Source organism: Aquarana catesbeiana, linkage group LG06 (genome assembly GCF_042186555.1).
Source record: "Aquarana catesbeiana isolate 2022-GZ linkage group LG06, ASM4218655v1, whole genome shotgun sequence".
NCBI classification, from domain to species: Eukaryota; Metazoa; Chordata; class Amphibia; order Anura; family Ranidae; genus Aquarana; species Aquarana catesbeiana.
Window position 1 is genome coordinate 35,777,982 of NC_133329.1, and position 24,815 is coordinate 35,802,796.

The 24,815-nt window shown below is 43.0% G+C and overlaps 2 protein-coding genes across 5 annotated transcripts in view; one reads left to right on the forward strand and one right to left on the reverse strand.

Moving 5' to 3' along the window:
- LOC141148310 (guanylate-binding protein 1-like) overlaps positions 1-24,815 on the reverse strand; it is a 1,084,899-nt gene that overhangs the window by 287,769 nt on the left and 772,315 nt on the right. The gene's annotated exons all lie outside the window — the stretch shown is intronic.
- Positions 1-24,815, forward strand: part of LOC141148309 (guanylate-binding protein 6-like) — a 291,205-nt gene that overhangs the window by 164,285 nt on the left and 102,105 nt on the right. For 2 of the 4 annotated variants that reach the window (XM_073635620.1, XM_073635613.1), the window contains exons 3-6: positions 7,911-7,957; positions 14,857-14,956; positions 15,424-15,645; positions 16,132-16,259. In XM_073635620.1, the coding sequence (XP_073491721.1) occupies positions 14,881-14,956; positions 15,424-15,645; positions 16,132-16,259 (426 nt within the window). In that variant the 5' untranslated portion in view covers positions 7,911-7,957; positions 14,857-14,880. The remainder of the gene's footprint in view (positions 1-7,910; positions 7,958-14,856; positions 14,957-15,423; positions 15,646-16,131; positions 16,260-24,815) is intronic. The other 2 variants (XM_073635616.1, XM_073635614.1) reach the window with 1 other exon arrangement.

The following is a 24,815-nucleotide window of genomic DNA, read 5'->3' on the forward strand; positions in this document are numbered from 1 at the left end:
AGGGCGTAAATTTTTGATTTCACTCTTCACTGCCTATCACAGTTTCGGAGGCCATGGAATGCCCAGATGGCACAAACCCCCGCCAAATGACCCCATTTTGGAAAGTAGACACCCCAAGCTATTTGCTGAGAGGTATAGGGAGTATTTTGCAGACCCCACTTTTTGTCACAAAGTTTTGAAAATTGAAAAAAAGTAAAAAAAAAATGTTTTCTTGTCTTTCTTCATTTTCAAAAACAAATGAGAGCTGCAAAATACTCACCATGCCTCTCAGCAAATAGCTTGGGGTGTCTACTTTCCAAAATGGGGTCATTTGGGGGGGTTTTGTGCCACCTGGGCATTCTATGGCCTCCGAAACTGTGATAGGCAGTGAAGAGTGAAATCAAAAATTTACACCCTTAGAAATCCTGAAGGCGGTGATTGGTTTTCGGGGCCCAGTACGCGGCTAGGCGCCCAAAAAGTCCCACACATGTGGTATCCCCATACTCAGGAGAAGCAGCTAAACGTATTTTGGGGTGCAATTCCACATATGCCCATGGCCTGTGTGAGCAATATATCATTTAGTGACAACTTTGTGCAAAAAAAAAAAAATTGTCACTTTCCCGCAACTTGTGTCAAAATATAAAATATTCCATGGACTCAACATGCCTCAAAGCAAATAGCTTGGGGTGTATACTTTCCAAAATGGGGTCATTTGGGGGGGGTTGTGTCATCTGGGCATTTTATGGCCTTCAAAACTGTGATAGGTAGTGAGGAGTAAAATCAAAAATTTACGCCCTTAGAAATCCTCAAGGCGGTGATTGGTTTTCGGGGCCCCGTACGCGGCTAGGCTCCCAAAAAGTCCCACACATGTGGTATCCCCATACTCAGGAGAAGCAGCTGAATATATTTTGGGGTGCAATTCCACATATGCCCATGGCCTGTGTGAGCAATATATCATTTAGTGACAACTTTTTGTAATTTTTTTTTTGTCATTATTCAATCACTTGGGACAAAAAAAATTAATATTCAATGGGCTCAACATGCCTCTCAGCAATTTCCTTGGGGTGTCTACTTTCCAAAATGGGGTCAATTGAGGGGGTTTTGTACCGCCCTGCCATTTTAGCACCTCAAGAAATGACATAGGCAGTCATAAACTAAAAGCTGTGTAAATTCCAGAAAATGTACCCTAGTTTGTAGACGCTATAACTTTTGCGCAAACCAATAAATATACGCTTATTGACATTTTTTTTACTAAAGACATGTGGCTGAATACATTTTTACCTAAATGTATTACTAAAATTGAGTTTATTGGATTTTTTTATAACAAAAAGTATAAAATATCATTTTTTTCAAAATTTTTGGTCTTTTTCCATTTATAGCACAAAAAATAAAAACGGCAGAGGTGATCAAATACCATAAAAAAAAAAACTCTATTTGTGGGAAGAAAAGGACGCAAATTTCGTTTGGGTACAGCATTGCATGACCGTGCAATTAGCAGTTAAAGCGACGCAGTGCCAAATTGGAAAAAGTCCTCTGGTCCTTAAGCAGCATAATGGTCCGGTCCTTAAGTGGTTAAAATGTTGATTCTACCCCAAATACTTTACATATTTCGAACGTTAGCAGTCCCAATACACAACACACATATCAGAGCCTTTAACGCCTTACTTTCTAGATATATCTGGCAATCTAAGAGACCAAGATGCTCTAAAACCCTTCTGATCAAGCATAGAATGGCAGGTGGTATGGGATTGGTGGACATTAGGGACTATTACCAAGCAGCTGTTCTCACACAACTTAAAGAGTGGTTTGACCCGCCACCTGATGCTTTGTGGTGCGGCATCGAACGAACTCTGACCCCTTCCAATAATCTGGAGTTTTTTCTACTTTTAGACGTCTGGAAACCCCAACCTCTTCACAATCTTCCACTCACTATCCAAGCATCACTATTAGCATGGAGAGACCTATGCAAGGTCCCAACTCCGATATCCAAACAAAAGGACATTCCTATACCTATAACAATCCTTTCTCATGCCATCCCGAATCTCAATATTGGAGACTGGCACGACAAAGGCATTAAAACAATCACTGACTTACCCTCTAATAATTCCCTTATTCCCTTCACTTCACTTCGGAACCAATGCAACCTTTGTTCTGCCAACCAATATAAATATAATCAAATAGCCCACCTTCTGCGCTCTATCAAATCATATCACATATATCTCCCTGGAGAAGTGTGGAGATATCTCACCACGAAACCCACCCCACCCAAAGGTATCTCTTTGTTCTATAATCTTTTCCAACATAAACTAGATTTCATTAAATCCCAGCCTTACCAGAAATGGGAATCAGATCTAGACGTGCACATTACAAACTCGCAGTTCGATCACTTCATAAAGCTTCTAGATGCGTTAACCACTGGGAATTCTCCCAGAAAATTGCACTCCGATGGTACCTTACACCTTATAGGATTTCAAAGTTTGGGAGGCATAGCTCTCCACTATGCTGGAGGAACTGTGGCTCCATAGGCAACCTACTACATATGTTCTGGTCCTGTAAGCACTTAACTAGTTTTTGGATTTCCATCTTCCGGTCTATCTCAAGCATCACCGGGATTCTGACCCATCCCAAACCAAGCCTAGCAATCTTAAATGTGGGTATTGAAACCTTCCCTCCTGAATTTAGAATTGTGATCACCCACATTTTTCTAGCAGCTAGAACATTAATAGCCAAACATTGGAAGGCAGATAGAGCTCCAAATGTATCGGAAGTTCTCAAACACTCAGACCCATTATGTGTATGAATCCCTGATAGCCATTAAGAATGGTCAGAAAGAAGTGTTTGATAAAAATTGGAAAATCTGGACAACATGGTTTAAAGGTAACTGATGTTAGAAACTACTAAATAAATCATTTTACTCTAACTACATACACTATGTTTGCATGGTGGTTGGACCGTAGACAAATTTCCCCCCCTTCCCCTTCCTCCCTCCCTACCTCTACCTTTTATTCTTTTACGTTATTACTTTATATACTTTATACTTTTCTAGTTATACATCTTATCCAACTATGGATACCGTGTTACTCAGTTATATCTACACCAAAGAAGTTAATACACCCTTGCGGGACCACTGTTTTATAGTACTTTTAAGATTAAATTGTCTAAACAAGACCCCTGTACTATTTTCTTTAATGTATTATTGTAAAGCTCAATGGTGTAACGCTGTATTCGTGTATAACATGTAAAACTCAATAAAAATCATTTTAAAAAAAAATGTTCTGTTCTTTTAAAAAAAAAAATGTGTCACTTGTATTCCTATTATAAGGAATGTAAAGATCCCTTGTAATAGAAAAAAAGCATGACAGGTCCTCCTAAATATGAGATCTGGGGTCAAAAAGACCCCAGATCTCATATTTACACAAAAATGCAAAAAAATAAAAAATGTTGTTGGAAAAAATAAAATTGTCTCTTTAAGATCCATGGGCAGAAGTGACATTTTGACGTCGCTTCTGCCCTGCAATGGTATGGAGCTCGGGTGGGGGGCCATCTTCCCCCCACTCAGTTCCATGCCTAACAGGGAAGAGGACACAATCGCCTCCGCCGCCGGCTCTGGTAAGCGGCAGAGGGCACCAGAGCGTGATAATAGTGATCTCGCTGTGAATCCACCACAGAGACCACTTTTATCTGAAAGCGGACCACCCACTCTTGAAGAGGATACCGGGGTTATGGTATCTAGCTCCTGCCATAACAACGATACCCCTCTTCAAAGTGCCGCCGTATAACGACGGTAAGTGGTTAAGGTAACCACAAAGAATTAAAAAGTGTATTTTTTAAATTTAAAATTTCTCAATATTCTCAAATTAAAAGAATACTGATATAAAATCACTGTGGCATAGATTGTACAGCACCTCCAACCAAATAACCCCATCAACTTCCTACTTGCCATAAAAAATACCAAAACAAATTGGATACTACATCCATACATATCATATAACATTGATTATCTCATCTGAAACTGGGTGTGATATATTAAGCAGCAAGTGAACATGTTCATTGAAAAAAGAGGTTTGGGACTTTGTATGAAGCATACGGCTGGGGGGGACACAATTTGCATCATCCCCACCCCACAGCCGTATGCTTCATACAGAGTCCCAAACCTCTTTTTTCAATGAATTGTCAAACAGGGATGGAGGCATTGTACCTACGGGTCCTATGCCTCGTATAAAGTCCCAAATTTTCCCTTTCCCCCAAATGCATGTTATCTATGAAATGGATGTGTTGAAAGCAGAAAAAATGGACAAGCATAAGGATTTGAGCGAATTATAATGGCTAGATGGCCTGGTCAGAGCTACGCTAAAACTACAGCTTCTGTGAGATGTTCCTGGTCTGCCGTGGTCAGGATAGACAAAAGTGTTCCAAGGAAGGAAAATCGGAGAACTGGAAACAGGGTAATGGGTCATTAAGGCACATGGGAAGTGAAGGCTGGCCCATGTAGTCCAATCCAATGGAAGAGCTACCGTACAGTTGTGCTCAAAAGTTTGCATACCCTTGGAGAATTGGTAACAGTATGTACATTTTTTAAAGAAAATATGAGTGAGCAGGCAAATTCCATAACTTTTATTTCTTGTGGGATTCATATGCTATTACTGTAGGTCATAGCAAAATGGCACAATCATAAAACAAAAGATGGCAACAAGTAAACCAATAAAATTCCCCCTGTTCAAAAGTCTGCATACCCTTAGTTCTTAATACTGTGTATTGCCCCCTTAACATCAATGACAGCACTCTGTCTTTAGTAATAGTTGTCTATGAGGCCCCAAATTCTTGCAGATATTATAGCTGCCCATTCATCTTGGCAAAATGCCTCCGGGTCATGCAAAGTTTTTTGTCGTCTTGCATGAACTGTATGTTTGAGATCTTCCCATTGTGGTTTAATAATATAAGGTCAGGAGACTGTGATGGCCACCCCAGAACCTTCACCTTTTTCTGCTGTAACCACTGGAAGGTCAACTTGGACTTGTGATTAGGGTCATTGTCATGCTGGAAAGTCCAAGAGTGTCCCATGTTTAGATTTCCTGCATAAGAATGCAAATTGCCTGCCAGTATTTTCTAATAACATGCTGCATTCATCTTGCCATCAATTTTCACAAGATTCCCTGTGCCTTTAGGGCTCACCCCCCCAAAAACATCAGTGAGCCACCACCATGCTTCACAGTGGGTGTCACTTACCTGGTAGGTTTTGAGCCTGAAGTGCAGAGAAAGACCTCCCTTACAGCTCCCACTCCCGTTCCCCTGGAATGGAGACAGAGGGCCAGGAGTGAAGAGTGGTATGGGTGCCTGGCAGGATCAACAGTCACTGGAAGTTCAGTAGTGGTTGCACCCTCTGGAACCTGAAGCTGAAGAGAAGACTGAAGACTGAGACTGGAATGCAGGGAGGACCAGGAACCCAGCAGGTAAGTAAGCCGGACGGAGGAACTGGGCTGGAACCAGGAACAAGCAGCAGGTAGTAGACTGGAACGCTGGACTGGAACCAGGAACAAGCAGCAGGTAGTAGACTGGAACGCTGGACTGGAACCAGGAACAACAGCAGGTAGTAGTCTGGAACGCTGGACTGGAACCAGGAACAACAGCAGGTAGGAGCCTGGAACGCTGGACTGGGACCAGGAACAAACAGCAGGTAGGAGCCTGGAACGCTGGACTGGAACCAGGAACAAACAGCAGGTAGGAGCCTGGAACACTGGACTGGAACCAGGAACAAGCAGCAGGTAGAAGACTGGATACTGGTATACACAGCGGGAAGGTCAACAAGCCGGTGGTCGGTATTGGTCGGACAGCAGAGGTACCAGGGATAACACAGAGGGGTGGTCAGGCAAGCCAAGAGGGTCTGGTGCAGGCGGATAGCAGGATGGTCAAACAGGAAGCCGGGTCAATGACAGGATACACAGATCAGATCAGGTAAAGCACACGGGACGCTGTAGAGCAGACAGCGGGGATTGAGTGTGACAGACTGGATTAAATAGCCCGCCTGACACCAGCGGGAGTGCGCGCGCGTGTGCCCGTGCGTGACAGCACCCGTGAACACGCGCGCCTGCACAGTGGGACCCGTGGCCGTGTTCCCATGCGCCTGGATCACCATTTACTGGCAGGATCTTCGTGACAGTGGGTATGGTATTCTTGTCACTATAGGCCTTGTTGACCCCTTTCCAAACATAGTGCTTGTGGTTGTACCCTTAAAGTTCTATTTGGGCTTGAGAAGAGAATTAGGTAGGTGAGCTTGTTCAAGAAAAGAGACACAATCCCCAAATATGGTAAACAAGTTCAAGGACAAAGTACCCCCTTATTTTCCAGATGGAGAGATTAGGGGAAGTGATTACTTTTTAGCATTCCTAACTAATATAACCGCAAAGAAAAATATATATACTGCATGTCAGGAACAATGAATCAGATGGAGACAAAAAATGCAGTAAAAATCACACCTTTTTAATAAAATGTTAAAAATGATACAATTAGTAAACATAGTCAAAACAGAGTCAGGGTATGGTAGCCAAAGCGGGTAGTCAGAACAAGCCAGTGAATCAGGAAGCCAGAGATCAGCATAGTTGGAGGCAGCAGACAGGATCAGGAACCAGAAGGGATGTCAGCCAGGCAAGTCTTCAACAGGAACACAGCAAAGAGTCTCCAGATATATTGACCAAGGCAAAGGGACAGAAGGAATAACCCAGGCAGTTTAAATAGCCAGAATGGGCTGGCTGTGGGCTGGGCTGATGAGCAGGAAATGATGACCAGGAGAGCCACTGTGGAACGAGGAGTGCTGGCAATTAGACATGTGCGATTAGTTTTGTACGAATCAGAAATTTGTACGAATTTCCAAAAATTCGTACATTCGTAAGGATCCGAAATATGAATTTTTTTGCATACGAATTTTGTACGAAATACGAAATTTCGTTTACGAACTTCGGATAAATTTATCATAACAAACTTTCGTTATTGTTACGAAAAGTTAACAAAACTAAAAGTTAAAAACCCAGGAAGTCAGCACAGCACAGGGATGGTAGGAGCCCCTCATAATGATAAATTTATCATAACAAACTTTCGTTATTGTTACGAAAAGTTTACGAACCTAGCGAACATTTGTATTTCATACGAATCTGAATTGAATTTCGGACACGAATTCCAAATTATTTTATTACGAAACAGAACGAAACAAAACAAATTTATTGACGGCGCACATGTCTACTGGCAATTAAACGACAGCTGAGCAACCTGAGCGCAGAGAAGGAAGGGCTGAGAGCCCAGCCCTGACAAGATAAAAATATAATATTTATTTGATAAAATCTTTTGTTAGTCTAAAATCACATAGTACACACTACCAGGCATGTCATATAAACAACAGAGCATCAGAAAGTGATGAAGAGTGATAGGATTGATGCGTTTCGCCCAAAGCGGCCTCTTCAGGATCCATTTTGTTTTCCAAACTTACTAGCTGGTAGATAATACAGGCAATACATTATTCCAACATAGTATTACTATAAAGTATACATTTCATATGTTGCAATGACAAAAAATGAAAAAAAGATTAAAACATTGTATGAACATAAAGACACCCAAAGGGAGAGTAGAGAAAAAAAAATTGAAACAAGGAACCGACTCCCAAGAGAGCATGCAGGATCAGCAATTTGGTGGGACAATGGAAAAGGAAAATAGAGTACAAACCCTGATGGGATACTCACCCAAGGTGAGAAGCAGGAGGAAAAGATGAAAAGATAAGTACCAGGCAAGTGATAATATCTGTTCAAATAAAAATGAAAAAAAAATGTGTATATATAGTATATATAGATATAGCTACAGGAATATATATATTTTTTTGGGTTGCCTGTGTTTGACCTTTGGATCGTGGCTATTATCTGATCCCCTCTCTTTACCCCTGCCATCAGGTCTAAATTTGGTTACCTTCCTTTGCAAGGAGGATTCAATCTTTTTGGTAAGTTAGTTTAATGGTGCTTATGTGTACTAGTTGGGAGTTGGTTCCTTGTTTTATTTTATTTTTTTTCTCTTCCCTCCCTCTGGGTGTCCCCATATTTGTACAATGTTTTGATCTTTTTTCATTTTTTTGTAATTGGAACATATGAAATGTATAGTTTAATGTAATACTGTGTTAGAATAATATATTGCCTGTATTATCTACCAGTTAGAGAGTTTGGAAAGCTAAGTGGATCCTGAGGAAACCCGCTTTTGGGTGAAACTCGTTGATCCTACCCCTCTTTATCACTTTCTGATGCTCTGTTGTCTGTATGACAAGCCTGGTAGCCTGTACTATGTGCTTTTAGACTGTAACAAAAGATTTTAATCGTGTTCAATAAAAATTATATTTTTATTTTGTTCTTTGTGACTATATTAGTTAGGCACGCTAAAAATCCCCCACTTCCCCTAATCTCTCCATCTGGGAGATATGGGGGTACTTTGTCTATTTGGGCTTGTCACTCCAGATTACAGTGTGCCAGAAACTGTGAGGTTTGTCAAGGTGTTGTCCGGCATATTGTAACCGGGCTTTTTGTGGCATTGGCGCAGTAAATGCTACTTTTGGGCAACTGGATCATGCAGCTTATTTTTGTTCAAGTATCGTCGTATTGTGCTCCTTGAAACATCCACACCATACTTTTCCAGAGCATCTTGTATTTCTACTTTGGTTACCTGTGGGGTTTTTCTTGTATCCCGAACAATTCTTCTGGCAGTTGTGGCTGCAATGTTTCTTGGTCTACCTAACCTTGGCTTCAAGAGATCCCTGAATTTTCCTCTTCTTAAATAGGAAGTAAACGCTGATGGGTTTTACTTCCTTTTCCTTTTACTTCCAAAGTAAAAGCATAATCTGCTAGTATGCATCGCATACTAGCACATTTTGTGACACCTATCTGCAAACGAAGCCCGCGCTGTCTCTGCTGGAGGCCGTATCCATGTTCGCCCATCTTCCTTTCAGGGCTGTGGACTCCGGCAATGTGACTGGCCGGAGTCGCGTGACGTGACGTCACTTAGGCGTACAGGAGCTTCCAGTTATGGCACTTGCTAGTGAAGAAACGGCACGGAGGGTCGTTTTCTTCACAGTGCATGCACCGATGACATCATCAGTGCAGTTCAAAGTAAATATCTCCTAAATGGCGCACGTTTAGGAGATAGTTACAGTACCTATAATTAAGCCTTATTCTAGGTCTACCTATAGGTACAACTTGAAAATGGAGGTTTACAACCCCTTTAATAAGTGATTGAATAGTACTGACTGGCATATTTAAGGTTTTGGCTATCTTTTTATATACTTTTCCATTTTTATAAAGTTCCATTACCTTGTAACGCAGGTATTTTGAAAGTTCTTTTCTGCTCCTCATGGCTTAGTATCTAGCCTGGTCAGTGTATCCACATGAGAGCCAACACATTCATTGACTATTTATACACAAACACTATTTAAAAAGCCACAGATGTGGGAAATTAACCTTTAATTGCCATATTAACCCGTGTGTGTCACTTTGTGTGTCTGTACCAAGGCCAAACATTCCAAGGGATGGAAACTTTTCATCAGGACCCTTTGGGTGATTTCTGTTATCATTATGATTTAAAAAGGAGCCAAACAACTGTGATAATAAATGGCTTCATATGATCACTATCCATAGATAAAATTTGGCATGATCAGTCATACAGTGCCTTGAAAAAGTTTTCACACACCTTGAAATTTTCCAAATTTTGCCATGTTGCAACCAAAAACGTAAATGTATTTCATTGGGATTTTGTGTGATAGACCAAAACAAAGTGGCTCATAATTGTAAAGTGTAAGGAAAATGATAAATGGTTTTCAAAATGTTTTACAAATAAATATGTGAAAAGTGTGGCATGCATTTGTATTCAGCCCCCTTTACTCTGATACCCCTAACTAAAATCTAGTGGAACCAATTGCCCTCAGACATCGCCTAATTTGTAAATAGAGTCCAACTGTGTGTAATGTAATCTCATTATAAATACAGCTCTTCCGTGAAGCCCTCAGAGGTTTGTTAGAGAAACTTAGTGAACAAACAGCATCATGAAGGCCAAGGAACACACCAGACAGGTCAGGGATAAAGTTGTGGAGAAGTTTAAAGCAGAGTTAGGTTATAAAAAATATCCCAAACTTTGAACACCTCACAGAGCACTGTTCAATTCATCATCCAAAAATGGAAAGAGTATGGCACAACTGCAAACCTACTAAGACATGGCCGTCCACCTAAACTGACAGGCCGGGCAAGGAGAGCATTCACCGGAGAAGCAGCCAAGAGGTCCATGGTAACTCTGGAGGAGCTGCAGAGATCCACAGCTCAGGTGGGAGAATCTGTCCACAGGACAACTATTAGTCGTGCTCTCCACAAATCTGGCCTTTAAGGAAAAAGCCATTGTTGAAAAAAAACATAAGAAGTCCTGTTTACAGTTTACGAGAAGCCATGTGGGGGACACAGCAAACATGTGGAAGAAGGTGCTCTGGTCAGATGAGACCAAAATGTAACTTTTTGGCCTAAAAGCAAAGTGTGGTGGAAAACAAATACTGCACATCACCCTGAACACACCATCCTAACCGTGAAACATGGTGGTGGCAGCATCATGTTGTGGAGATTATTTTCTTCAGCAGGGACAGGGAAGCTGGTCAGAGTTGATGGGAAGATGGATGGAGCCAAAGTACAGGGCAATCTTAGAAGAAAACCTTTTAGAGTCTGCAAAAGACTTGAGACTGGGGTGGAGGTTCACCTTCCAGCAGGACAACGACCCCAAACATACAGCCAGAGCTACAATGGAATGGTTTACATCAAAGCATATTCATGTGTTAGAATGGCCCAGTCAAAATCCAGACCTAAATTCAATTGAGAATCTGTGGCAAGACTTGAACATTGCTGTTCACAGACGCTCTCCATCCAATCTGACAGAACTTGAGCTATTTTGCAAAGAAGAATTGGCAAAAAATTTCACTAGATGTGCAAAGCTCATAGAGACAAAAAGACTTGCAGCTGTAATTGCAGAGAAAGGCGGTTCTACAAAGTATTGACTCAGGGGGGCGCCCTACAAATGCACATATTATTTAAAAAAAAAAAATGAAAACCATTTATCATTTTCCTTCCGCTTCACAACTATGTGCCCCTTTTGTTGGCCTATCACATAAAATCCCAATAAAATACATTTAAGTTTTTGTAACATAACAAAATGTAAAAAATTTCAAGGGGTATGAATACTTTTTTAAGGCACTGTATTTTCAATAGCAATGCCAAAATGTGGCGATTTTTGCCAGGGGATGCAAACTTATATGCTCGACTTTTGCTAAGATTGCTAAAAAGGTGAATACTTATGTCAAATGTATTAACTCTTTTGTTGCTTTATAACAATAAAAATATTTTCAACCCTAAAAAGGTGAATACTGGTTCTTATAGAAAGGTGTCAGAACAAACTGTGTATTGCAGTTTATTGTGTAGGTACTGTAGCTGTGTAGCTGCATACTCATGCTGACCCGTGTCCAGGGCAGGACTTAGGGTGGAGGGGGCCCCTGGGATTGGGTCACTTTTGGGCCCTAACTTCTATACATATGCACAGCTCTATAAAACAGAAATAGAAAAAGACAAGGTGCGCCAGACTCAGTGCAGTATAAAAGAACTTCTGTTTAATTGGACAAGACAAAACAGCCAAATAGCTACTCACAAAAGTAGATAAAATATAAGTGTATAAGTGGGGGATACTGTACTGGTATTCATCCTGGGTCCACGATTAATAAAAGCAATAAAAATGGATAAAAGGATAATTACCGTATTTATCGGCGTATAACACGCGCCGGCGTATAACACACACCCAAGTTTAGGAGGGAATTTTAAGGAAAGAAACTTTTAGGAGGGAAGTTTAAGGAAAAAAACTTACATTTAAATGCCCATCAATGCAGCCTTATCAGTGTCCATCTGCAGCCTTGCCAGTGAAGCCTTGTCAGTGTAGCCTTGTCATTGCAGCCTTTCAGTTTAAAAATGGCGCCGCCGAGATACAGAGCCGGATGTCCTGTGTATCTTGGCGGCTTTCGACCGCTCTTGGCGGCTTTCGAAACGGGCGGGGGCCGGTGGGGCCCTGGGGCCCCCTATTGGGCGGGGCCCATGGGCTTGAGTCCAGTTAAGCCCAATAGTAAGTCCGGCCCTGCCCATGTCCACAGCCTACAATGGGCATCTGTGTATCAGAACTGGACCACAGGAGCAATGGAAGAAGGTGGTCTGGTCTGATGAATTCAAGAATGGTTTGAGGAACACAGCGAGTGTAAGTTGTTTGAGGTGGCCTCCTAATTCTTCAGATCTCAATCCAATTGCATCTGTGGGATGTGCTGGAAAAAGAAGTCTAATCCATGGAGTCCCCATCTCGCAACTTACAGAACTGGACCTTCTTGCTGCCAGAGCCCCACACATGTTTAAAAAATAATTTTAACCCTGAAGATTCCATAAAACACCCAAACACGATATTTTTTCTGAAAGTAGACACCATAAGAAGGGGAGAGAGAGTGCCAGCTGGGAACTCTATTGAGCGCGATCAGTTCAGGTGAATGGCGCTGACCTGCACGTGCTCTGCAACGGTATGGTATTGCCTCCTTACCAACTATCAAATGCTCTCTGAAGAGTGATCCAAATGCCGATTGCACGTCAAAGAGAAAAGCATGTGTGATCAAGCTCTTATTTATGTTTTTTTTTTTTCAAATATATTTATTTATTTAATTCTTATTTTACATTTTTAACAGTCTGTTATTTCACTGTTGAGGCAGAGAAAGGGACTGGGGACAAACTTATCCAACCCTTTCTCTGCACCCTCAGCTGTGCAACAGATGAATGAACAGGAGGCACTCTTAACAGAGACCTCTGTTCATTCAAAAACTGAAACATAGTGAACAACAATTTACTATGCTTCAGTGAAGAATGAACACAGGAGTGATCAGCACAGATTGCTCACTGTGTTCTTTTAGGAAAAAAAGGGGCTGTAAGCATGACATTTTTATGAGCACCCCCACCCCCCATCCTGAAACCAATGCACCTGTGCACCAGTGGCAGCTGCAGCTGCCAGGAGGGAAGGAAGAGAAAGGTGGCTCACAATGCTACAGGGAGGGAGTACTGGGGGATCTGTACTGTTGAGGGCCCACCAGGATGGGGGGGATAGGAGCGGAGGGCGGTGAGGAAGGATTTGTCTTTAGAGTTAGATCACCCTGTGGCTTCCCAGCAGTAGTTGAAGCCGGCGGGAGGGGGAGGAGGGATGTCGGCTAGCTGTGCTGCAGGAAAGGGATGCAGGGGGATCTTTACTGTGTGGGACAGAAGCACAGGAGGTATCAGAGTGGAGGGGATCCATTTTCAGTCCTATACCCTTGTGGCTTCCCTTCATGTGTGCAACCACCAATAAAACAGTACAGCTCGCTCTCCTTCTTGTCAAGTGCCCCGTTAAGGAGGACCGACGGTACCCCTTTATTGGCAGCCCAGCCGCCAACAGTGTGTTTAGTAAAAGGGTTAAAGGATCTGTTCATAACGGCGTGGTACCAGATACTACAGCATGCTTTAAGAGGTCTAGGGGAGTTCATGCCTTGATGAGTTATGGTGGGTGGTCATAATGTTATGGCTGGTCGGTGTGGTTGTATTGTCATAGTACAGTGGTTCTCAACTCCAGTCCTCAGGACCCACCAACAGGCCAGGCTTGCAAGATAGCTGAAATACATCACAGGTGATATCACTTGCTGCTCAGTGATTGCAGTATTCTAGTCTGCAACTCCCCAAGGTAATTCTTAAAATATGGCCTGTTGGTGGGTCCCGAGGACTGGAGTTGAGAACCACTGTCATAGTAGGAGGCAAAGTAGGCAGTGATATGGAGATATTATGACATCTAAAAGGTGTTCTGTGGAGGTCATGCTTACAAATGGAATGCTAACCATAGGTAGAGATGGAATACTAACCAGAGGTAGAGATGGAATAGTAACCAGTAGGGATGAGCCGAACACCTCCCGGTTCGGTTGGCAGCAGAACATGCGAACAGGCAAAAAATTTGTTCGAACACATGAACACCTTTGAAGTCTATGGGCACAAACATGAATAATCAAAAGTGCTAATTTAAAGGCTTATATGCAAGTTATTGTCATAAAAAGTGTTTGGGGACCCGGGTCCTGCCCCAGGGGACATGGATCAATGCACAAAAAAGTTTTAAAAACGGATGTTTTTTCCTGAAGGGCCTGGTAATGGACTGTGGGGGAATACCATGCCGTTTTTTTCAATGACTTTTATGTGTATTGCCGGGACCGACAATTCATTATTAGCCGCGAGTACTTTTAAAGGACTTTTTTTCCTTTAGAAATGTCATTTTGCTCTCGGACTGTTCTAAACATGGGAAACATGCGCCCCTTTACAAGCATACTATAGACACCCCCCAGGTTCGAAACTTAAAGGAATATTTCACTTTTATTGTTTCACTTTAAACATTATTAAAATCACTGCTCCTGAAAAAACGTCCATTTTTAAAAGTTTTTTTTGCATTGATACATGTCCCCTGGGGCAGGACCCAGGTCCCCAAACACTTTTTATGACAATAACTTGCATATTAACCTTTAAAATTAGCACTTTTGATTTCTCCCATAGGCTTTTAAAGGGTGTTCCGCGGCTTTCAAATCTTCAGCAAACACCCCAAATTGTTCGCTATTCGGCGAACAGCCAATGTTCGAGTCAAACTCATGTTTGACCCGAACATAAAGCTCATCCCTACTAACCATAGGTAGAAAACATTAACCTACAGACAAGCAGGCAAAATGGTAAAGGATGTGGTAGTAATGATGAGGATGATGATGATATGGAATATAATTCTTCTGTGTTATCTGTTTCTTCACAGCTTTCACTTAAACAGGAAGGCAAGATGGCCTCTCGCAGTCGCAAAGCTCGCAGTCGCAAAGCTCGCAGTCGCAAAGCACACAAACGCAATATAAATGGTGGTGGGTATACCAGGTACTCTGATCACACTCATTCTGGTCAGGACAATACCAATAAAGAAATTTTGGATTCTTTAAATCAGCCAGAGTTGGAAGTGGGTCTAATTATTTTCAACAATTTGTACTACATTCCAGTTGGGCAGCTTAATTTAAGGATTCCTACCCATAATTTAGGAAACATTGTTAGCCAATTTTCATCTGCCTGGGAATCAATCAATACCCAACTCTATGAATGACACTCCCGACACTGAAGTAACATACATTCTAACAAAGCAAGTTCTTTAGTTTTGTTTGTCAAACTTCTTGCATTTAAACCTGAAACTGAAAAGTCAGCCCAGTTATGCCAAACTTGTCCTTCCTACACCAACAAAATAGTCTTGGTAAAGTCGACAATTTTATCATACCTATGGGAAAACTGATCTACGCTGTCAACCTTGAACAACAAGTCAATAAATGTTTCCCTCTTTCAGAATTGATTGTATCATCTTCCACCAACTCTGAATTCAAAATGAATAAGCCAGTCTGCCTCATTGAGAACAGGATAAATAATGGAAGAGCACAGCTTATGGTGAACCCCGAGTCCATCAAAATCCTTTCCAAGATCCACCAACCAGTGGTGGTGGTGTCCATTGTTGGCAGGTATCGGACAGGAAAGTCTTACCTGATGAACAGGTTGGCTGGAGCTCAGAAAGGTGAGTGGTCATCTTTTAAGTGTTTTCTAAAATTCCAATGACATTAGATTTGGACACAAATTTGAATGTCTCCAGCCCAATTAAAATTTCAGTGTTATTTTTCACAGTTCGGATTCACAAAAGATTTTATCTTTCTTTCCTTGACTGACAATGCCACCAGGTTCTACTGTTCTAAGTGGCTTATCTGCTTTTTGGCCCCACAGTTTAATCAGGCAGCGCTGTTAGAAGCCTCCCAAACAATGCTGCACAATATTACATAGATTGCTCCTCGGTACTATACACAGTTTGGAGCATGATTCATATTTTCATTAGTTGTTTTGGTATTGCTGGCTCAGAAATTCCAAATTTTCGAAGGTACCAGAACTTTTCCAAAATTTGGTCAAAACACAACTGATTCACGTTTCAGAGGTACATTCATCTCCAGCTATTAGAAAGAGTTGAAGCTACAATGCCGTGTTTATAGTTTTCCATGTTTCCTCTTCACAGGCTTCAGTCTGGGTTCTACTATTCAGGCTCAGACCCAAGGCATCTGGATGTGGTATGTCCCTCACCCTAATTATGAGGATCGTGTTTTGGTTCTCTTGGACACAGAAGGTCTTGGGGATGTAGAGAAGGTGAGAACTTTAGGATAAGACTTCTTTATTAAACTGATTAACAATTATTATGGCTAACTATTGCCGAATCTCCTTTTTTGGATCTTTTGCATTTTTCATATTGACCATGGATCTTTAACTTTCAGGGTTTATAAAGATATTATTTTGTATAGCTATGTATTGCTTTTTTCTCTTTTGCCTGTCTATTTATCCTTCACTAAAACTATTTACATGACCTTTTTACAGTATGTACAGTACAGTATGTTTATGAGCTTTTTGCCCATTTTTATTCAAAAGAAAATTTCCTGAACAGGAAAAAAGTTTTCCACATTACACAATGCTTTTAGCCTCCTGGTTGGTTTGATGCTTTAACCACTTCAGCCCCGGAAGATTTGGCTGCTCAATGACCGGGCCATTTTTTGCGATATGGCAATGCGTTGCTTTAACTGACAATTGCGCGGTCGTGCGATGTTGTACCCAAACAAAATTGACGTTTCTTTTTTACACAAATAGAGCTTTCTTTTGGTGGTATTTGGGACTAACTAGGAGAGATGACAATTCGTGGTTTCTACTTTGTAGAAACAAACGCTCTGCCGTCTCTCCTCTGACAGCATGGGGATTTGTGTGTTTACACACACAAACCCCCATGCTGCCGCTCGTGCACGAGATAGCGCGTGGCCAGCAGCAATCGCACATCGGGTTCCCCACTGTGCAGGGGGCACACGCGCCCTCTGGTGGCTCTCCTGGGCGAAGCTGCATATGTACGGGATTTCACTCAGGAGAGCCAATCTGCCTCAGTATATCTGCGTGAGCCGGGCGGGAACGGGATACAGATTCACACTTGGCCTGGTTGGTTCAGACAATCAGCACTTGTGCATTTACACACTCACACTGCTAGTGCACCTGTTTTCTTTTGGTTCAGACCAAAGTAGAACTTTGTCCAAACTTAACCTGCTTGGTGAACATACAAACTAAATGGGGTGTTCACCTAGCAGGCTGAACCTCCACCTGCAGCGGGAAGTGACGCACTTAGCGGTGGTATTAAAACCGCTGCTAAATGTGACTGCTTCCTGCCTAGACTGGTTGTTAGTAGTGATGAGTCAAACACACTTGGGTTCAGGGCATGATGAACATTACTGATGTTTGGGTGACAAATCTGAACCCTCATTAATGTCAATGGGAGCCAAATGTTAAAAAAAAATAGTTCTGCCTGTTGCAAGGGATTGTCAAACAAATGGAATGGGGGCTGGGCACTGCCCTGGGGAATATATATATATATATATATATATATATATATATATATATATTTTATTTTTATTTTTTTAATCCTTTGACAGGGAGCAGTGATTTTACTAATGCTTAAAGGGAATTTTAATTTTCTTTTCAAAATTTCTTAAATATAATGCCAAGGGGATGCCCTGTCCATACCTGTGAAGTGGTTTATCTGTGTAATATAAAAAAATTTAATTTACAAAAACAAAAAGTGGGTTTAAATTGCCGGCAGTATGACAACAGCTTCTTCAGTTTGTTTGCAAACCGAGCAGCCAGAGGATCTCTTTGCCTATTCCACGCCCTCTTTCTAGATGAGGCTCTAGTGTACATGTTAATGGGGGACCCACACAAAAAACAAATCATGAGGTCCTTTTAAATTTTTTTTTTTTTTGTTTCACAAGATTTTATTGGGTGAAAATGAAAATACAATACAGCGTAATAAAAGAATAAACAATTTAAAAGTTTACACTAGCAGTTGAGATGAGTTACATTTTACAGTAAGATGAATTGTCAGTGTGGTTGAGAACAGATCTATTAGTCTAAGTAAATATTTAACAAATATTTCACCATTTTAATTCGGCTGAGATAAATATTAAATTGAAAATATTCCTTTTGGGTGATGAGGGAAAAAGGGATAAAATAAATGGGTATACACAATTAAAAGGGGGGGGGGGATTGTATAATTGTAGGACCAGGACTCTTATTGTAATAGTTTTCCCCAACACTCCTATGCACTTTGTTTCTTAAAGAAGAAAAAAATAAAAAATACAAATTTAGTTGAAGATTATTTTATAGGTCTGAGAGATTTTGAAATCTATCCAGTTTTGCCATGTTGCTGAAAATTTAGTTATTTTCTCCTGAGAAATACTTATGAGTTCCTCTATTTTTTCTATAATGTTTATCCTCCTGAACCATTCAGCTTTTGATGGAATGACGTTTGAATGCCAGTGGTAGGGGATACAATGTCGCGCTGCATCATGAACATAGATAGGGATTTTAAGTATTGTTTTCTGGAAAGGAAGATGAAGTGTAGGAGGTATTGTGCTGGATTAAAACTTACATTTTCTGAAGTGATTGAGGTAATGGTTTCATGTACTGATTTCCAGAAGTTTTGAATTAAGGGGCATGACCACCATATATGTAGCATCGAGCCTTCCTCTTGTTTGCATCTCCAAAAGCTATCAGATGTCAGGGGTAGGGATGAGCCGAAAACCCCCCGGTTCGGACCGAAAATTTGCACGAACGCTAGAACCCCATTGACGTCTATGGGACTCGAACGTTCGAAATCAAAAGGCTCATTTTAAAGGCTAATTTGCATGGTATTGTCCTAAAGAGGGTTTGGGGACCCGGTCCTGCCTCAGGGGACATGTATCAATGCAAAAAAAACTTTTAAAAACGGCCATTTTTTTCGGGAGCAGTGATTTTAATGATGCTTAAAGTAAAAAAAAAAGTGAAATATTCTTTTAAATATCATACCTGGGGGGTGTCTATAATATGCCTGTAAAGTGGCGCATGTTTCCCGTGCTTAGAACATTCCTTGCACAAAATGTAATTTTTAAAGCAAAAAAAGTCATTTAAAACTGCTTGCGGCTTTAATGTAATGTCAGGTCCTGGCAATATGGATGAAAATCAGTGAGACAAACGGCATGGGTACCCCCCAGTCCATTACCAGGCCCTTTGGGTCTTGTATGGATATTAAGGGGAACCCCGCACCCAAATTAAAAAAGGAAACAGCAGTATACAGGCTCTGTACTCTGAACAGCAGTATACAGGCTCTGTACTCTGAACAGCAGTATACAGGCGATGCAAACAAGACAGGGACTGTAGGTTTGTTGTTAAGTAGAATCTGTTTGTAATTTTAAACCGGTACATTTTTAACGTGTTTAGCTCCAGCCAAAAAATAAATTTTAAGCTTTTTGGAAAACATAGGGAAGGGTTATCACCCCTCTGACATTTGTTTTGCTGTCTGTGCTCCTCTTCAGAAGAATTTACCTCACTTTTTGCCCCAATGACAAATGTTTTTTGAAAATTTGGCTTTTTTTGTGAAACAAGGATTGGTGATAAAGCATCAGTGGAAAGGAGAAATGTTTTTCCCATATTAACTCTTACAGGAGAGAATTTCCCTTCCTAGGTTTAGATTTCATCTCACTTCCTGTTGTCTCCTTCGGTTTGCAAGTAGGAGTCATTTGTAAGTTGGATGTTTGAAAGTAGGGGTGTGCCCTATATACTCAGCAGAAATTTGGGCCTTAGGTGTTGTTGTGGCCACAACACTGTAAGCCCTCACAGGGCCATGCTGTAAAATATTAGATCAAGAATTGTAATTACATGCCCCTGTTGAACAGGGGCAGAAAAATTGGGTCTTTGGTGGTGGTGCTGGTGCCACAACACTGTAAGTCCTCACAGTTACTCTTGGTGGGCGTAGAAACGGGCCCTGCTGTGAAATATTAGATCAAGAATTGTAATTACATGCCCCTGTTGAACAGGGGCTGAAAAATTGGGCCTTAGGCACTGGTGCTGGTGCCACAACACTGCAACCCCTCACAGATACTCTAGTTGGAACGCAGAAACAAGCCCTGCTGCAAAGTATTGCATCAAAAATTGTAATTACATGCCCCTGTTAAACAGGCACTGAAAAATTGGGCCTTAGGCACTGGTGGCGGCGCCCAGAACCAAAAATGTTCTTACAAGCTATCAGCATGATCATTGAGGAGGAAGAGAATAATTACTCAGGATAGATACTCAGCAGCAGCGTAGCCAGTCTTTGAAGGGATCTGAGATTTCAAAAAAAATTATTCGGTTACATCAGCATCAGGTGCTTGGTAGCTGGTGGTGATCCAAGACTGATTCATTTTTATAAAGGTCAGTCGATCGACTGAGTCGGTGGACAGACGCACCCTGTGATCGGTTTCAAACCCTCCAGCAGCACTGAATGTGTGTTCCGAAAGAACGCTGGATGCAGGACAGGCCAGTAGCTCAATTGCATACTGTGCAAGTTCTGGCCAGTGATCCATCCTCAAGACCCAGTAACCCAGAGGATTTTCAGTGGGAAAGGTGTCCAAGTCAGATCTTGCCCCTAGGTATTCCTGCACCATGTAAAACAGATGCTGGCGATGGTTGCTGGAACCAATCATACCTTGGGGCTGCGGACTAAAAAATTGTCTGAACGCATCGGTCAGACGGCCACCTTCTCCACCGCTCCTTCTTTGACTGACTGAAGCCTCAGCAACACGTTGTCCAGAAACAGGAGTTTGTAACCTCCCAGTCTCTGGAAACGCGTTTCACAGACCTTTCTGCAAGGCCTCCCGAAGATGTTTCATCCTCTGCTCCCTCTGCGACGGCAAGATAAGGTCCGCAACCTTACCCTTGTAACGTGGATCAAGGAGGGTTGCCAGCCAGTATTGGTCCTTCTTCTTGATACCACGAATACGAGGATCCTTACGCAGGCTTTGCAGGATCAGGGAGGCCATGCAGTGTAGGTTTGCTGAGGCATTCGGTCCGGAGTCCTCTGGGTCACTAATGACAACATGGTCCGCAGCCACCTCCTCCCAGTCATGTACAAGTCCATGTGTTTCTTGGCACTGATCCCTTAAAGACTGCTGCTGATGCTGAGTGCCAGGCTCCACCTCCATACTGACACAATCCTCCTCCTCCTCCTTGTCCTCTTCCTGTGTGATCGACGGGCACGCAGGAACTCTGTCTGGATAAAGGGGGCCTTGAGAGCTAAGGAAGTCCTCCTCTTCCTGCCTCTGTTCTGCCTCAAGTGCCCTGTCCATTATTCCACGCAGCGTGTGCTCCAACAGGTGGACAAGGGGGACAGTGTCACTGATGCATGCACTGTCACTGCTCACCATCCTCGTGGCCTCCTCAAATGGTGACAGGATAGTGCATGCATCCCTGATCATAGCCCACTGGCGTGGGGGAAAAAAAAACAAGATCCCCTGACCCTGTCCTGGTGTCATAGTCGCACAGGTACACATTGATGGCTCTCTGCTGCATGTGCAGCCGCTGCAGCATGGCCAACGTTGAGTTCCACCTGGTGGGCATGTCACAGATTAGGCGTTACTTGGGCAGGTTAAACTCCTTTTGGAGGTCGGCCAGCCGAGCACTGGCATTATATGACCGGTGGAAATGCACACAGACTTTCCTGGCCTGCCTCAGGACATCCTGTAAGCCCGGGTACCTGCCCAAGAACCGCTGCACCACCAAGTTAAGAACTTGAGCCAAACAGGGCACATGGGTCATTTGTCTCTGTCGGAGGGCAGAGAGGAGGTTGGTGCCATTGTCGCAAACCACCATTCCTGCCTTAAGTTGGCGTGGCATCAACCACCTCTGAACCTGCCTCTGCAGAGCTGACAGAACCTATGCCCCAGTGTGGCTCCTATCCTCCAAGCACACCAGCTCAAGCACCGCATGGCATCTTTTGGCCTGCGTACTTGCGTAGCCCCTTGAGTGGCTACGGAGCACCGCTGGTTCCGAGGACAAAGCACAGGAAGAGGCCATGGAGGAAGAAGAAGAGGAGGGGGTGGAGGAGCGAGGTGTGTCAGAATCATTAGTAGTGGCATTTTGGTGGCGTGGTGGTGGAACAACCTCCAACACTGCTGCACCTTGTCCTGCATCTTTCCCAGCTGCCAGCAGAGTCACCCAATGCGCGGTGAAACTTAGGTAACGTCCCTGTTCATGCCTGCTGGACCATGAGTCAGCGGTAATATGCACCTTACCTCTGACCTCCCTGTCTAGCGAGGCCAAGACATTGCCTTCCACATGCCGGTAGAGAGCCGGAATCACCTTCCGTGAGAAAAAGTGGCGTTTGGGTACCTGCCACCGAGGAACCTCACATTCCACAAACTCACAAAAGGGGACAGAGTCTACCAACTGAAAAGGCAGCAGTTGAAGTGCTAGCAATTTTGCCCAGCTAGCATTCAACCGCTGGGCATGTGCATGGCTGGGAGCGAACTTCTTTCGGCGGTGCAGCAGCTGGGGCAGGGAAATTTGCCTGGTACAATCTGATGTCGGTGTACTGAAAGCAGATTGCCCACAAGTACTTGGCTGTGACACACCTAATTCTACACCTTCATTCCTCTCAGTGCAGGTCTCAGAGAGGACTGAAGGCATAGTGGGGTTGGAGATCTCAGCTGATGAGGAGCAAGGAGAGGTCCTCTTTGTTCTTTGGTGTGGGTCTTTTAGATACACTTGCCAATGAACTGCATGGCAGGTCAACATATGTCTGGTCAAGCATGTGGTGCCCAAGCGGGAGATGTTTTGGCCATGCGAGATACACTTGAGACATATGTTGCAAATAGCAGCGGTGCGATCTGATGCACTCGTCTCAAAAAAGGCCCACACCAAAGAATTTTTGGAATAACACGCAGAGACAGCAGAGCCCTGCACATGCGGAGCTTTGGGGTGTGATGCAGTCAGTGTGCTGCCCTTAGGCTGGCCCCTGGAGGGCATCCTGCCTCGTTGGTGATGTGCCGCTTCCTCCTCCTCCTCTCTCCTATCAGGCACCCACGTTGAGTGAGCACTGGAGTAAACCTGGCAGTATGTTGCAGCGGGGGGAGCATGACTGCCAGATTGCTGTCCTTCTTGGGCACCCCCTCTGTCCGTGCTCACGTTACTGCCTTCATCTACCTCAGTATCATCACCAGAGCCTTCTAAACGCTGGGCATCCTCCTGGAGCATGTACCCAACACTGTGGTCAAACAGTTCGAGGGACTCCTCAGGAGGACATGGTGGGGCTAGGGAAGGAGTCACTGATGCCATTGAGCCAAGGGAAGAGGCCGCGTTGGCAGCTGTTTTGCCAGACAAAGTCCCCTGAGCATGGGTGAGAGAGGATGAGGAGGATGAGGATGGCTTGGTCATCCACTCGACCAAGTCTTCCTCATGTGGCTCAACGCGGCCAGCTGCCGAAAAAAACGTGCTGATGAGGATGCACCGTCTCCAGGTCCAGCACTGTTGCCTCTAGACACAGAGCCTGCTTGCCCTCTTTTTTTGGCTTGTGACTATCTGCCTCTTCTTGTTGACCTTCCAGACATAAAAATAAATGATACACTGTACAATCGCCCTCACCTATAGTGTGATCAAATAGCAGCGCTAAAAAACCTAAAAGAATTATTTTTCAGTGATTGCTCAATGTGATACTTAAATAATAACAATATGTGCCTAAAATAAATGAACCAAAAAGTGTTTCTAATAAACACACAACGTGCAGTCCATTTGCATAATAATCTAAAAATAGAAAGTTCAATATAAAAAGTCCAAACAATAGGTGAAGACGTAGTGAAATAATGGTGACAATATCAGAAGTATGATCTTCAGTGATAATATCTTCCACCACACCGCTGTGAATGTGACTTCCACTCCCCTTCAGCGAGCAAACTCACCAGCTTTTTTTGCCTTACACTCTCGTGTTCGGCTTGCAGGCTTTTCCCACACAGTAGGGGCAAAGTGATAACCTCCACTCAATTCCGTATAGTTAACCGAAGTATATAAGCAAGTGCTCTCTCCACATGAAAGAAAGGAAAAGCGAACCAATAGTGCAGTAACGCAACAAACTTTAATAAAAATAACACTCTCCTACACCATAGAACTCACATTTTCCAATTTTCAATAACGTAAATAAGCACAGCAATCATGGTCATCACCAACAGCACTTCAAACGGTAACTTGGACATATGGTGGTCACGGCGGACCCAGGTAGTTTGGTGAATGCAGACACTCTCACCCGTTCTCTGGAGCCTCCCGTAGCCGCTTCCCCGCTCACCCGTATGGCGCCGCCTGTCACAGCGTCCTACGTCAAGCTTCCTCAATTGCCGTATAGCCACGCCCCGACATGTTTCGTCACACCGGACTTATTCATGGGATTGGCTAGACGGACTGGCAATCTTTCTTATATACCCTCCCACCGCATGACGCGCGATGTCGATGACACTGCGCTTGCGCGTTCCCTGTGTCCCCGTTCGTACCATTTGACCTTCCAGACGTACTAATGGCCTGTAGCTGCACTAAGCTGGGATATATATATATATATATATATATATATATATATATATATATATACTGATACTGCAGCTAGCAAAATCAACTGCCTGCCTGTAGTATGAGAACACCACCAACCTTCTACAGGTAGCTTTAGCTGAACACTGTGCAGAGCTCACAAAAAACTTTCTTGTAGCTTATTTAGCTGCCTGCGGTAGTGATAGGATCAGGAAAACACCACCAACCTTTGACAGGTAGCTTTAGGTGAACACTGTGCAGAGCTCTCAAAAAACTAACTTGTAGCTTATTTAGCTGCCTGCGGTAGTGATA